Source organism: Zalophus californianus, chromosome 3, assembly GCF_009762305.2.
Source record: "Zalophus californianus isolate mZalCal1 chromosome 3, mZalCal1.pri.v2, whole genome shotgun sequence".
Classification (NCBI taxonomy): Eukaryota; Metazoa; Chordata; class Mammalia; order Carnivora; family Otariidae; genus Zalophus; species Zalophus californianus.
In genome coordinates, this window is record NC_045597.1 from 65,914,140 (window position 1) to 65,930,247 (window position 16,108).

At 37.5% G+C, this 16,108-nt stretch overlaps 1 protein-coding gene and 1 pseudogene across 9 annotated transcripts in view; both read left to right on the forward strand.

Annotated features, from left to right (window-relative positions):
• Positions 1–16,108, forward strand: part of CCDC169 (coiled-coil domain containing 169) — a 45,197-nt gene that overhangs the window by 17,281 nt on the left and 11,808 nt on the right. For 5 of the 8 annotated variants that reach the window (XM_027591260.1, XM_027591261.1, XM_027591264.1 and 2 more), the window contains 2 exons: positions 9,184–9,282; positions 9,504–9,557. In XM_027591260.1, coding sequence (XP_027447061.1) covers positions 9,184–9,282; positions 9,504–9,557 — 153 coding nt within the window. Of the gene's footprint in view, positions 1–4,312; positions 4,372–9,183; positions 9,283–9,503; positions 9,601–16,108 lie in introns of all 8 variants that reach the window. The other 3 variants (XR_003519413.2, XR_004819995.1, XR_003519414.2) reach the window with 2 other exon arrangements.
• On the forward strand, positions 10,998–13,399 carry LOC113920886 (annotated as a pseudogene). Its single transcript, XR_003519410.1, has one exon. The product of XR_003519410.1 is annotated as a peptidyl-prolyl cis-trans isomerase D-like (transcript).

The following is a 16,108-nucleotide window of genomic DNA, read 5'->3' on the forward strand; positions in this document are numbered from 1 at the left end:
TTATATGTGGCGGGAAGCTTTTGAAATATTTAATATACAGTTTAAAAGCCTTCCCTCCCCTCCATGGAGAAAGGCTTCCCCAGGGTGGGTGAGATTTGAGGCAGGGAAACCAGATAGGACACGTTTGTAACAGTCCAGGTAAGGGAAGGTGAGTTGTTCAGCTTGGGCAGTAGTATATGGGGATGGACGCACTATGACCGATTGAAGAGATATTTAGGAATGTGGATTTTATGAGTACATGGATGCTCAGGTGAGACTGGGAGAGGATTGGAGGAAGATTAAGGACTCTCCCTTGAACAATGATTACAGTGAATAGCACTGTAGGAATCAGAAGCAGGGGGAGTGTTAGGAAATGAGTTTAGTTTTGTGTGTATTATACAGATGATAGTGATCAGCAAGCACCTGGACATGGTTTTAGACTATGGAAAGTTGTCTCTCTGAATAGAGAGATCATGGAGTCATCCTTGTCACCTGCCTTCATGAAAGTATGAGATTACTCAGAAAGAAATACAAAGTCTGAAAAGAAGGATTAAGGATGGAACCCTAGGGAATACGAACACTTAGCTGAGGAGGCGATTCAGTGAAGATAACTGGGAACAAAATTATTGAGAAAGGGAGAGGGAAGAACTGGAAAAGAGTGATATCACAGAAGCCAAGGGAGGAGAAGTGTTTAATGAAGGTTCAGCAGAAGAATGTTCTTCAAGAAATTTCAGGTGCATGGTAGGATAAAGCACATGGTCGGAAGTTCCAGCACATTATTGATTCAAAGGGGAAGAAGGTAAGCAGATTAGAAGCAAATTAGAAGGTAAGCTATTGAAAGAAAATGTGGTGTAGTGGAAAAAGAAGGAGTGAGACAATGGGGTGGGTGTAACCCACTTTACCCAGAAACTTGGCTTTTTAGAATTAGACCGTCCTGGTTCAAATTCAAACTATGGGGCACTAAGGAAATTATTTCATCTCTCTGAGGCTTAATTTCCTCATATGTAAAATGAAATTAATTAAGCTCTCTTGCAAGTTTGTCATGAAGATTATTGGAGATATGTAAAGCAAATAGCATAGTGCCTAACACAGTAAGTACTTCCCTTGATAAAGTGTTAGTTCCCTTCTTCCCTTTCCTTGATAATGGGAACTTTAGAGGGAGCTCTAACTTTCATTAGAACAAGCCTGTTGTGAAATTAACCTTAGCCCATTTCAAGGAAATAAGGACAAGGGTAAGTTGTGCAATATGTTTTCAGTTATTCAGCTGTGCTGTTATATAAGTTGTGAATCTTCTGGTACCTCTTAAAAGTATAGTAGAATTCTCTGGCTTTTTAGTACCTTTCCAGAAAGCAGGGGCTTCTTCAGGGATATAATAAAAAGCACTGAACTTTTACTTTTCTTGGGATTGCTGGGTGGACATTTTCGAACCCCTTCTATTTACGTCCACCAGAAGAACCTAGTGCCTACCTCCAAGAATTTCCTGTGTATTGAGCAAAGATCTATAGCCATTCACTGGAAGACTAGAATCTGTTTTAAGCATTCCAGATGACTAAAAGTTAAGGATAATGAGGTTGTGTTGTCTCTGATGAGCAGTAGCTATTTTTCAGGTTCTGACATGGGACTCTAGGCTTCTTCTTTAATCTCCAGTTAGAATACGAAGCTGAGGATTCAGCTAAACTCTTTATCAGAACTTTATGGCTCCTGGTACACAGCCCCATAGGTGGTTCCCAGCAATGTTTTGAGTAATCTTTTGTGCTTTACTGGCACTATTAGCATACTGGTAGTTGATGTCTTCTCTCTTTGATTAATTTATTTAGGCCCACTCAAGCTTAGTACCTATGACACTGTGCTGCAAACGGGCACAATGATTGGCCTCTCTACTTCCCTATTTTCCTTTACTGTCCAGCACTGCCATGTCCCTAGTTGCTGGTCAATATGTAGAATTGTGGTCCTTTAATTTTCAAACTGTGTAAGAATCATGTGAATAATTTATTAAAAATTCACATTCTTGGGCTTACCCCCAGAGATCCTTATTTGGTAGGTCTGGGATAAGGCCTGGGCATTTGTATTTTTTAGCGACATCTCAATAGGTTCTATTGCAAAGCACTATTATATATAAAATAGCAACAGCAATAACAGATTTAGGGGATTTAGATCCCTCAGAGAAAGATAGCCTCTCTTGTGAAAAGTTACTATAAAACCTTTATCAAAAAGTTCTACCATATCCCTGTGGTCAACTCTATTTCATGGTGGAAGTCCTGTTCCTTGATTCATTAGGAGTCATAAAACTGATGACCCCTTACCTTAAAGTCTGTTTTGGCTGCTATAAAAAAATACCACAGACTAGGTGGCTTACAAACAACAGAAATATACTTCTCACAGTTATGGAGTCTGGAAGTCCAGGATCACGGTACCAGCAGATATGGTGTTTGGTAACACAGCTTGATTTTTGGTTCAGAGATGGCTCCTTCTTGTTGTGTCCTCACATGGTGGGAGGGGCTAAGGACCTGTGTAGAGTCTTTTTTACAAGAGCATTAGTCCTATTCATGAGGCCTCTACCCTCATGACCTGAGCATCTCCCAAATACCATCACTTGAGGCATCAGGATTTCAACGTATGAATTTGGGGAGGACACAGACGTTCAGACCATAGCACTTCTATTTCTCTCTGCTTCTTTTTCCAATCAGTGCATTCCCTTGTTTCTCATTACACCCAGACATCTTGGTCCCTTCAGGGAAACCTCTCCAGAACACACACTCTATCAGTCAGATGGAGATAGCACAGAAGATCCTGCTCCCAAAGCCAATAAGGCTATCTGGTGATGGAAGACATGAAGGAGAAAGTATGGAAACAGAGAAACATTATTTAGGAAAATGTTGAGTTTCACATTAAATGTTTTCTGGAAAACTCTTGATCAATTTATAGAAAATCAAGTTACAGGAAATTAATTTGCTGAAGTCTAAATCTTTGAATACATTCTTATGTTTATAACCCTAGCATTTAAAGAATGCTCAATTTGTTAAAAACTAAAATTTATGAAAATGGCTTAGCATTTAGTATCATCATTGAAAAATATATTCAGAAAAAGAATATGTTTCAGTTATAAGTTCACATGCATGGAAGACTCTCCTAAAAGCAAGTTTTTGATAAATTGGTAAATTTAGAATCCTAGGTGAATTGTCCTCTTTGCAAGTTAATCCTTTGGTCAATTTACTTCTTGAAATATTAACTTTTGGATATTTACCTAGTTTCCCTTCTGAAGTATGTTTCAACTTTCCTTAGGACAGACCATAAAATCTCTCTCCTTGCCCTGCTTAGCAGGAAAAGCATGAAGGAAGAGATGGTTTTAAGTCTTACAAATTCTTTCAAACAGCCAGACTAGTGTCTTCATCATGTACTTGAGCCTTTAAAGAAACAAGACTCTCCCCTCATACCATTCTCTATTTTGGTCCATTTATGTTCTACATGCTGACTTCCGATGTCCTTAATCATTGCCCTACTCTTTTGTTCATCCTGATGCCCCATACCATTTTCCCAAATGTGATTCCCTATATTGTGAGTCAGATTCTTCTTTTAGTTATGCTGCTTCATGGGGTCCTGGACAAACATCCAGCCCAGTTTGGACCTTCCAGGGAACTATTACTTCACTGCAGCATTCAGTCATGCTCCCACTGCGTTCATTCTGGTTATTTCCACCTTCAGAACATTCTTAGAAATTTTGTTTTAAAAGTCATAAATATATATTTTAGAATGTAATAACCAGGCGTTAATAGTAGTGAGCCTAAAGCACTATTGACATCCCTAAATATATTTGTGTTTAAAGTGTTATATCAGCCACATAGTGAAAGGGCTACTGAAGGGATCTTGGATTCTCAAGAATGTGGTATAAACAAAGCAAGAAGAGGAATTCCCACTAGCCATCTGGCTAGTGGTAGATATGTAGAATCCATCTGAGACTGCTTCCTGATGTCTGTCCCAGATATCACCAGATTTGTGTTCTCCCCGAAGATCATGTGTCAGTTTGGAGACAGGTGTGTAGCCTCAAATCACAAAACAAATAACAGATTTTATATATAAATCTAATAACAATGTTGTCCACAAGGGGGCACTTGGTATTTAAGCATGCAGAAGGCTGTATTCATTCATTGCAATTGCGTTCATTGAAAAGTATGGCATATCTTGGAGCTGTGATTAATTGTATTCTCGTATTTTTCTCTTATAAGCATTCAGTAGAGTGATTTTTTTTTACTTGTAGTTTTCATATGTTCTTTAGTATAGTATAGCAATTACCATTGCTTAAAAAGTTGGCTAATAGAGCTTTGTTTTTACTTAGGATAGAAGAAAGGGCCTTAAGAAAAGAAAAAAAAAACAACTAAGTATATTTGCTTTCAGGTATGTAACAGTGTCCTGAAATTTCTTATTCTTACCCTGTTGTTTCAATGTACCATTGGAAGTGACCCTTTCCAAGCAAATTAAGGCATGAGCATAGGTGAAATATTAAGTACTGATTAGTATCAGAAACAAAACATAACAGCTCCTCTATGATAAGAGAGGAATTAATTTTTCTGTATGTAATTTCTTTTTGGTTAATTTCCAGTGGAATCTTCAATTTAGCCATGGCTTTAGCATATCTTTTCAGGCTATAGTTTTCTAGTATTTGACCATTAATTATATAATCAGCTAAAACAAGCTCCTTGGAAAGATGAAGAACATTAAGTTTGGGTCTTCTAATGAATTATAAGTAATGCGATGAGAGAATATGTGCCTTTGATAAAACCATTTTGTTAAGAACCTAAAACTGCTTTTAAAAAAGGTATTAATTAATTAATTAATTTAAAAAATTGTCCTGGGGAGAAAACGAGAATACATTCTGGATTTTGTAAAAACTGTATTAGTCATTAAATATCCTGGATCATTAAAAGCAAGGTATTTGTAGTTATCCATTAAAAAATTATTATAAACATCAGAAATCCTTTAAAATTATAAAATTATACTACAGTAACTTCAGTGCTTCTTAATACCTTTTTTTTAGAGCAGTTTTAGATTTTAACAAAATTGGAAGAAAGGTGCAGAGATTTCTCACATACTGCCTACCCCTACACATGCATAGCCTCTCCATTATCAACATTACTGGAATGAACCTACATTGACTCATCATAATCACCCAAAATCCATAGTTTACCTTAGGGTTTACTCTTGGTTTTATACATTCTCTGGGTTTGGAAAATGTATAATGACATATATCCATCCTTGTAGTATAATATGGAGTATTTTCACTGCCTAAAAATCCTCTGTGCTCCACCTGTTCCTTCCCACTATCCACCCCCAACCTCTGGCAACCATGATCTTTTTATTGTCTGCATAGTTTTGCCTTTTCCAGAATGTCATATAGATGCAGTCATACAGTATATAACCTTTTCAGATTGACTTCTTTCACTTAGTAATATGCATTTAAGATTCCTCCATGTTTTTTTCATGCCTTTATAGTTCATTTGTTTTTAGTGCTGAATATTTCATTGTCTGGATGTAATCATAGTTCATTTATCCATCCACCTACTGAAGGACATCTTGGTTACCTCCAAGTTTTAGCAGCTATGAATAAATATGCAGGTTTTTGTAGGGATCTAAGTTTCAACTCCTTTGAGCAAATACCAAGGAATGCAATCACTAGATTGTATGGTAAGAGTATGTTTAGTTTTGTAAGAAACTGCCAGACTTCTTTTTTTTTTGGAAGATTTTATTCATTTATTTGAGAGAGAGAACACTAGCAGAGGGAGAAACAGAGGGAGAAGGACAAGCAGACTCCGTGCTGAGCACAGAGCCTGACGTGGCTCGATCCCATAACCCTGAGATCATGACCTGAGCAGAAATCAAGAGTCCTACACTTAACTGACTGAGCCACCCAGGAACTCCTGCCAGACTGTCTTCTAAAGAAGCTGTACCATTTTGCATTCCCACCTGCATTATATGAGAGTTTCTATTGCTCCACATCATCATTGGCATTTGGTATTTTCAGTGTTGTGGATTTTGGCCATTCTCATAGATGAGTAGTGGTATCTCCTTGTGTTTTAATTTGCATTTCCCTGATGACATATGGTGTGGAGCATTTTCTCATGTGCTTATTTTTCATCCATATATTTTCTTTGATGAGGTATTTGTTAAGATCTTTGGTCCATTTTTAAAGCAGGTTGTTGTTGACTTTTTTTTTTAAGATTTTATTTATTTATTTGAGAGGGAGAGAATGAGAGACAGAGAGCACAAGAGGGAAGAGGGTCAGAGGGAGAAGCAGACTCCCCGCCGAGCAGGGAGCCCGACGTGGGACTCGATCACGGGACTCCAGGATCATGACCCGAGCCGAAGGCAGTCGCTCAACCAACTGAGCCACCCAGGCGCCCCTGTTGTTGACTTTTAAGAGTTCTTTGTGTATTTTAGGTAACAGTCCATTATCAGATGTGTGTTTTGCAAATATTTTCTCCCAGTGTGTGGCTTGTCTTCTAATTCTCTTGTCATTGTCTTTCATAGAGCAGAAGTTTTTTTAATTTTAATGAAGACCAGCTTATTTATTATTTCTTTCATGGATAGTACCTTTGGTGTTGTATCTAAAAAAGTATCACCATACCCAAGGTCATCTAAGTTTTCTCTTATGTCATCTTCCAGGAGTTATATATTTTTGCATTTTATTTTAATTTTTTAAAGATTTTATTTATTTATTTATTTGAGAGGGCAAGAGAGCGTGAGCAGGGGCAGGGGCAGAGGGAGTGGGAGAAGCAGGCTCCCCACTGAGCAGGGAACCTAATGCTGGGCTCGATCCTAGGACCCTGGGATCATGACCTGAGCCGAAGGCCAATGCTTAACTGACGGAGCCACATCAATCAATAACACAAAACATCCTTTTGTCATAGAAGTTGCCACTTAATTAGTATTCCTAACCCCCTGCTCTCATCATGCCACTTGTTTAATAATTTCTGATAGCTCCCAGCATTTAGCTTCCTGACCCTGGCAGTCTAAGTCTTCTATAACCAGGTCCTTCCTTATTTATCCTACCTTATCTTATTTATTGCTCAGATATCTTGCTTTAGCTCTATCATTACCACTAAATAATCATTTGACTCAAGTCTTTGATCAATATATAGCTCCCCTTCTCCCTCTTTTTTTGCCCATTCAAATCCTTCCCCTTTGGGGGATCCTGAATGCTCTAGCCCATGTTGATCAGCCTCTTTCAAAAACTTGTGAGGCATTTATTGTCTGTGTTTCACATTTTGGCATTTAGTCATGTATTGCCTTGAATTTTACCTATTTCATATGTACGTTTCTTGTGTGAATTTCTAGTTTTGGGTCATATCTCATTCAGGTCATCTTTAATATAAAAATAATTTGTATTACAGTAGTTTATTGATAAGCTAATTTCTTTTAGAACTTAGAGTGCATTTTCCCATTGAAACAATATTAAAAAGAGTTAGATTCTCTTTTACATTTATAAAAATGTATTTAACAAGTGATGTAACTAAACCATGTTACTATGGTAGACTAAGCTTGGAATTCTCCTAACAAGGGTCTATACAGCAAAATTTTGAACCACTTCCATCACTCCTTGATTATTTCTTCAAAAACTCTTTATCTTGAGCAGTGGTTTATTTCATAAGGGTTTAATTTTCTATAAGATAACTCAGTTTAACCTCTTAAATTTGTGGGGCTTTCATGGACTTCTTCTGGAGCAAGTTTGTATTTGGGGGAGGGGGACTGCCGGTCATATATGACACCAGTGCATGGTTTTCCAAGACAAATAAGGCCTGCCTGAGAAATATCACCCAGTTATGTTTTAATGGTAACCAAATATGCATAGTGGAGAATTGTCATAACCAAGAGATTTGTATTATCACTTGTGTTATTTTTAGAGACAAGAACTTGCCTTGTTTCAGCTGACCTAATTATTCTATTGATACAGTTTTTTATATTCTAATAAGTATTAACAAGTATCTAGGAGAGAAAATAAGTTTGTAGAGAATTAACTGTTTTTCAGGAGGAGGGTATGAGCTCTAAAATATCTTGCAGTTTTGCTTTGTGAAGATTTAAATCAGCTGCTTCTCTTTTTCTTTAAATGTTTCTTTTAATAACTTAAGTGACCTAAATCATGACCAACAAGGGTTATGTAGAATTCATTTTGGAGATTTTTTTAATGTTAATGTGGTAATGTGTAAGAATATGAGAAATAATTGGAGTTACTGCAAATAATTAGCTATTGGTTTAAGGATTAAATTTAAAAAAAATTTATTGTTATGTTAATCACCATACATTACATCATTAGTTTTTGAGGTAGTGTTCCATGATTCATTGTTTGTGCATAACACCCAGGGCTCCACGCAGAACGTGCCCTCTTTAATACCCATCACCAGGCTAACCCATCCCCCCAACCCCTTCCCCTCTAGAACCCTCAGTTTGTTTTTCTTAAGGATTAAATTTTTAAACCAAATTGCTGTAATGCAGTACTGCTCTGGCATTTGGCTAAACCTCCACTCAGCTCCAGCTATTTGTGATGAATGGTATTTGGCTTGAGGTCTTAGTTTCCAGAACTGTCCTACTCTGCAATATTTTCTCAGTTCTCCTGGTCATCAACTTTATTGTCTGTTCTTCTACTGTACTGTTGTTACACTGGAATCAGTCATATGAAAAATATATAATAATATTGTTTAGCATGTGTGACCTTTGGAGTCAGATTACCTGGGTTCTTTTTTTTTTTTTTTTTTTTTAGATTTTATTTTTAAGTAATCTCTACATCCAACATGGAGCTCGAGATCAAGTGTCTCATGCTCCACTGACTGAGCCAGCCAGGCACCCCAAACTACCTGGCTTCTAATTCCAGCTCTACCATTTATTATCTGTGTGTCTTTGGACCAGTTACTTAACATCTATCAGATGCAATTTTCTCAACAGTAAAATGGAAATAAATATATTAGCCATCTTCCTGGCTTTTATAAGGATTAAATGAAATAATTTGTGGAAAGCACTTAGCACAAGTACAGACTTGGAATATTGTTAGGGTTAAATAAATATTGTAATTATTATTATTGCTATTACTTAAAAGGTACATATTATAGAATTTGAAGTCACAGAATGTTATGAGGCAGAGGCATTTTCCAGTGAAGAGATTTCTTACTGTTATTTACAACATGAGTACATGTAAAAATTTACTATTTATACTTTCAGAAATACTTAAACACATTACTTAAATGGCTAGAAAAAGAGAAAAGAAGCCTTGAAAATCAAGTGAAAGACTGTGCACTGAGACTGGAACAAGAATCAAAGGTTTGTTTTTATTCTGTACTAGACATTTCTTTGTAACTGCCATTATTTTTAGTATGTTATCTACAAACCTACTATATTATTATCACAAAATACTTAAAAAACTATTTCCTACACTATTTTAAAAAACAGCATAGAGACATAAACTTGACTTAGTAATAGTCTTGCTAATAATGCAAATCCTCTCTGATGTTGGATTCTTTAATTATGTATTTTTCCTCTAGGCTTACCACAAGACCAACAATGAGTGCCGTAGATACCTAGCTGAAATGTCTCGGGTAACTTTTGTTGTCTTCCAAATTTTAAGAGTTTCCTCTTACTGTAAGTTACATTTTTCACTTTTTCTAGGCTTTTGATTGGTTTGGTTTGATAAACAAACATATGTTGGAATTATGGGAGAAAATATACCAAGTTTCTAAATATGGAAGGTGAAAAGGAAAATTTATAGGTTTTATAAAAAGGTAAAAAGGAGATAAAAGTTTCCCAGATTAAGGGAATATTTTGCGTATTTGCTTCCTTAGTTATCCTTTTAGTTTGACTTATAATTTCTAGAATTCAAGCAAATAAAGCAGTTATCCCTCAGTTATCATGAAATTCATGGCATATTATGTCATAATTATTCACAGTGAGGCCTAAGATACTGCACTGTTACTAGAAAGGGTGTACTTACAATACAAGATAGGAAAGTGTGTACATACAAATGACAGGACAGGAAAGTGATCAGTAAATTATGAATGATGTTGCACATATTTTCCATAGTTTTTCATTTGCCTTTCAGTTTTATTTATGATGATGTTAGTATTACTGAGTTTTTGTTTTGATGGTGTCAGAGCCAATTTTTATTTATGGCTTCTGATGTCATAGTTTAAAAGTCTTCATCTCAATGTTTCATAACATTTATCACATTTTTTTTAGTACTTGGCTAAATGTTTTACATTTAAATATTTAATCCTTGTTAACTTTATTTTGATATATATTTTAAAATCAGGATATGAGTTTAGTTTTCAATGCACATTATCTAAATGGAAGTGTCCAAAGAGCAGTTGGATATATGAATCTCAGGGTAGAAAAGATAAAAATTGGAGATATAGACATGGAAATTATTAGCATATAGATAGTAAAGGAAGCCATATGAATGAATGAAATGCATCAGGGAGAGTATACAGGGTGAAAAGAAAAGATAGTTTAGAATATAGCTCTGAAGAGTATCAAAGGGATGGTCAGGGGAGGAAGAGCGAAGAAGAAGGTTGGAGTCTTCAGGACATTAACTAGGTGAGGCAAGGAAGTAGAGGACCTTGAGGGCTAAGTTTGCCATAGTCTGCTAATCACTGATCTGGTATTTCCAGAGGATCAGTGAAAGGATGGAGAGGAAGGGAGTTAGGATTGGGGCTTAGAGCTGATAAGGGAATGTATAGAACAATTTGGGAATGAAAGTCAGGGCAGTGGTGGATAAAGGGAGGCTTGGACTTCTTTTTTTTTTTTCTCTAGTAGTGACTAAGATTAAGTTAGGAAATTGAGACAAAATAAAATCACTCCTGGGGCACCTGGGTAGCTCAGTCATTAAGCATCTGCCCTTGGCTCAGGTCATGATCCCAGGGTCCTGGGATCAAGCCCTGCATTGGGCTCCCTGCTCGGCGGGAAGCCTGCTTCTCCCTCTCCCACTCTCCCTGCTTGTGTTTCCTCTCTCTCTGTGTGTCTATCTGTCAAATAAATAAATAAAATCTTAAAAAAAAAAATAGAGTCACTCCTGTAGTCTCTTACCCATAAAACAGTCAGTTCACACTTGATGGTCCTGGATACTCAGTTGGCATCACTGCCAACTGAGGCAGACACCCTCATGCCTTTCCTCAGACCATGACTCCACCTGGAATATGCTGCTTTTCATATGTGCCAATTCTGCTTCCTTCAAGTTCTAGCATAAATGCTAACTGCTTTATAAGACCATGATTTGAGGAAAGACCACAGGTTTTGGAGTCATTTAAATTTGGATTTAAATCCCAGCTTGGTACCTAATTGTAGTGTGAACTTTTGGGGCCTAATTTCTTTCCTTCTTGGTAGAACAGGAAATCATAGTACTGTCTTACAGGGGATTTGTAAGTGTTTAGAGATGAAAGGTATATAAAGTGCTGAGTAAAATGTCTGGCCCATAATATGTTCTAAATTCTAGTAAGTGGTGAACATTATTTTCCTATTTTCTTTTCTGATCTCCCTAGCCTCTCTCTCTGTGACGGGGGCATTAGAATTTCTACTTGCCTCAGCCTTCCTCCTTTAGCTTTATTTGTTTATCTGAAAAATTCACTAAGGTGGAATAGGTTCTACTCTGATTATACAGGATCACCGAACATACAATCAAAGCCTATTTTAACAGCTTCCCAGGAAGATGTTAATCCTGTTCCCCAGTATAAATGTTAATAAGGATTTTCACTCTAGAATGAATTGTTAGTCTTTATAGTCAAAATGGTTCTGACCATGTGGATATTAGGGTGGTGGGAAAGGTCAACGGATGATCTGCAGTTCCTTCCGTGGTGAATACATAAATAATTGATTCTTAGGTAGATAACTAGAGCTATTTGCTGAGGCTGCTGTTTATACTTCTGCTGTCTTCAGTGTTTTGAATGAAACTGTGAGTTTCCATATCTCAGGATTTCTCTAATTTATGCAATATGTGTACAGTATGGACATTGAGTTGTAAGCATATATAGGTTTGTTGCATTACTTAAAAGTCAGGCAGAGGAGAAAGCCGCTTTTGGGTTGAGCTGCCAGTCGTCCACGAGGTTCTCTGAGTTTGCTCCCAAGCGCATCTGCAATTTAAAATGTCTCACCCATCCCCCCAAACTAAGCTCTCCAACCCCAGTAACCCCAGAGTCTTATTTGATGTGGACATCGGAGGGGATTGAGTTTGTCGAATTGTCTTAGAATTGTTTGCAGATAGTGTACCCAAAACTGCAGAAAATTTTCATGCAGAGTGTTTACAGGAGAAAAAGGCATTGGACCCACAACTGGGAAACCTCTCCATTTCAAAAGATGCCCTTTCCATCAAATTATTAAGGAATTTATGATTCTGGGTGGAGACTTCTCAAATCAAAATGGGACAGGTGGAGAAAGTATTTATGGTGAAAAATTTGACAATGAAAATTGCTATTATAAGCATGATCAGGAACGTTTATTGAGCATGGCAAATGCAGGCTGCAATACAAATGGTTCTCAATTCTTTATCACAACAGTCCTGACTCCTCACTTGGATGGGAAACATGTGGTATTTGGCCAAGTAATTAAAGGAATGGGTATGGCAAGGATACTGGAAAATGTACAAGTGAAAGGTGAAAAACCTGCCAAATTGTGTGTTATTGCAGAATGCAGAGAATTGAAGGAAGGGGATAATTGGGGCATATTCCCAAAAGATGGCTCTGGTGACAGTCATCCAGACTTCCCTGAGGATGCAGATATAGATTTAAAAGATGTAAATAAAATTTTACTAATAACAGAAGATGTAAAAAATATTGGAAATATTTTTTTCAAATCTCAGAACTGGGAGATGGCCATTAAAAAATATACAAAAGTTTTAAGATATGTGGAAGGTTCAAAGGCCATTATTGAGCAAGCAGATAGATCGAAGCTGCAACCTACAGTTTTAAGCTGCGTGCTGAATATTGGTGCTTGTAAACTGAAGATGTCAAATTGGCAGGGAGCAATCGACAGTTGTTTGGAGGCTCTTGGAATAGACCCATCCAATACCAAAGCATTGTACCGTAGAGCTCAAGGACGGCAAGGATTAAAAGAATACGATCAAGCATTGGCTGATCTTAAGAAAGCTCAGGAGATAGCACCTGAAGATAAAGCTATCCAGGCAGAATTGCTGAAAGTCACACAAAAGATAAAAGCACAAAAAGATAAAGAGAAGGCAGCGTATGCAAAAATATTTGCCTAGTAAGAAGTTCGCTTTTACTTAAATATGCATTGATTGTTATATAAAGGGAATAAGAAAATTTAAAGGTTTTTGTCCGTTATATATAATCCCTGATGTGTTTCCTTTGATACTTCAGTTTCCCATTGTTTACAGTTTAGGAATACTGAAAAGAGTTCACTCTTAATAAAACAGTGTTACAAAAAAAAAAAAAAAGGCAGAAAGGCTGACTAGAACTTGTAACACATAATAAACTTCTGTTTCCATAAATGTGGAATTTTAGCAGTAGATCTGAGACACTATTGAATATAATGCTTTGGTTTACAGATAATGAACCTGAGGCTGTTCTGTTTCATTGTCAGGCAATTCTAATTATTAGAATTGTTAAAGCATCATGTAATTCTCCTTATTTTCCTTCCTTAAAACGTATTGGTTTTAGTTTCTTCCACTGAAGAACACAGGACAATTCTATATGTCTCCTCTGTGGCAGGTTCTCAAAGATATGAAAACAACCCTTAAGTGTTTCCATAGTTTTTTTTCCCTAAGCTAAAATATTAAATTACCACAAAAGTTACACTAGCAATTCCTTATGTCATAGGTTCCAGACTATCTAGCTCTTTCTGTTGTCTTTTTGGACAACTCTATTTTATTATTATTCATTTGAAAATAGAGCTCCCCAGATTTATTTTTATTTTCTTTTTAAAAGATTTTATTTATTTATTTGAGAGAGAGTGACAGAGAGAGAGAGAGAGAGAGAGCATGAGCAGGGGGAGGGGCAGAAGGAGAAGCAGACTCCCTAACAAGCCCGGCTTCGGATGGGGGCGCTCAGGTCTGGGATTCTAGTATCATGATCTGAGCCTAAGGCAGACGCTTAACTGACTGAGCCACCCAGGAACCCTAGAGCTCCCTAGATTTAAATCTAGACTTGAAATATAATCTCAACAGCATAGCTATTAAAATATTGCCGCCACCATACTCAATTTTTTCTCCTCTGCTGCCTGAGCAATCATTCTGAAATACAGATATGGTGTTGTTCCCTACTTTTTTTAAAAAGATTTGTTTAGGGGCACTTGGGTGGCTCAGTCAGTTAAGCGTCTGCCTTTGGCTCAGGTCATGATCCCAGGGTCCTGGGATTGAGTCCCGCATCAGGCTCCTTGCTCAGCGGGGAGTCTGCTTCTCCCTCTCCCTCTGCTGCTCCCCCTGCTTGTGCTTGCTCTCTCTCTCTCTGACAAATAAATAAATTAAATTAAATTTAAAAAAAAGATGTATTTATTTGGCAGGGGAGGGGCAGAGAGAGAGGGAGCAAATCCCCAAGCAAACTCCCCACCGAGCATGGAGCCAGACTTGGGCCTGGATCCTAGGACCCTGAGATCAGTACCTGAGCTGAAATCAAAAGTTGGACGCTTAACTGACTGAGCCACCCGGGCGCTCTGGTGATGTTCCCTATTTAAAGCCTTCAGTGATTTTTATTGTCCAAAGGATTTCAGCAAAGCTCAGTGTAGTCTACAAGATCCTTTCCAACACCTGCCTTTCCAGCTGTGTCCCTACTCACACCATGTACTGCAGCCAGACCAACGATATATATGGTCCCTGCATATGTCATGCTGTCTTATACTCGTAGGCCCTTCCTGCTTCTTCTGCCTGGAATGTCCTTTCCTTAGCTCTTAATTGGCTACTCTTCCAGGCCCCCTATGGCTTGAACTAGCATCTGCCTTATGCTTACAAAGCACCTGTGCAAACCTCTGCCAAGGCAGTGAATTGTATAATCTATGTATTATGCTCCAATAGATTGTAAGAACTGTGACTTATCTTTGTGCCCCAGTGCTAAACTGGAGGTGGCACATAGTGGATGCTCAATAGCATTTGCTGAGTGAATAAATGAGTGAATTCCATCTGGTCCAATGTGCCCAAAATTGTCCCACTTAGCAAAGATGATCTAACATCTTCACAAAGATGCTCATCTCTTCCACCAAAATAAAACAGAAACCAACTTTTATTTTACCCCATCTTTTTTTTTTTTTAAAGGTTTTATTTATTTATTTGACAGAGAGATAGAGAGCACAAGTAGGCAGAGTGGCAGGCAGAGGGTGAGGGAGAAGGAGGCTCTCTGCTGAGCAGGGAGCCGGACGTGGGCCTCGATCCCAGGACCCCAGGATCATGACCTGAGCCGAAGGCAGCCGCTTAACCGACTGAGCCACCCAGGTGCCCCTATTTTACCCTGTCTTAATAAAACTACTACCTTAGCTTTTCTTTTCTCAAACTTCGTGCAAGGGTGGATATACTCACTGCTTTGCTTTTAGTCTTTGACCTCTTTCAATTCCTTTCTGACCCCCAGCACTGGGTTCTGGCACAGTTTACTTTTTAATAGCCAAACTTAATGACTCCTTTTCAAACCTCCTGGTAGTGTAGACATCTCTGAGGCATTTCATATTGCTAACTATGCTCACTTTTTGAATATCACCCACCTCTTCACTTCCATGCCAGTATTTTTTCAGGGATGGCCTTTAGTAATTCTCCTACCCCTTAAAAGTTGCTTTCTCAAGTTTTTATCATCAACTCTCTTACTTCTCTCTGTGTTCTTACTGAATGATCTCATTTACTCATGTCTTCAATGCCATCTCTAAGGTCACCAGCCTCAACTGTTCCTGTAATGGAAATTTTACTTATACCACCTACAGAAAGTCTCCACTTTTGTATCACAGAAGTGTCTCAAAACAAACAAAAATGAAAATATGATCTTGTTTTTCCATTTCCACTCTATTGTCATATCTTTCTTAATGGCAGAGTATATAATTTATTTTGAGTGTCTGTTATGAAAACTTTTAATGATCTTTATACCACAAAGATGATATGATTTTCACAATTTCCTCTATATTTATTTTAAAAATCACATGGAATGTAGGATTGAGATAAAGGAGTTTCCAT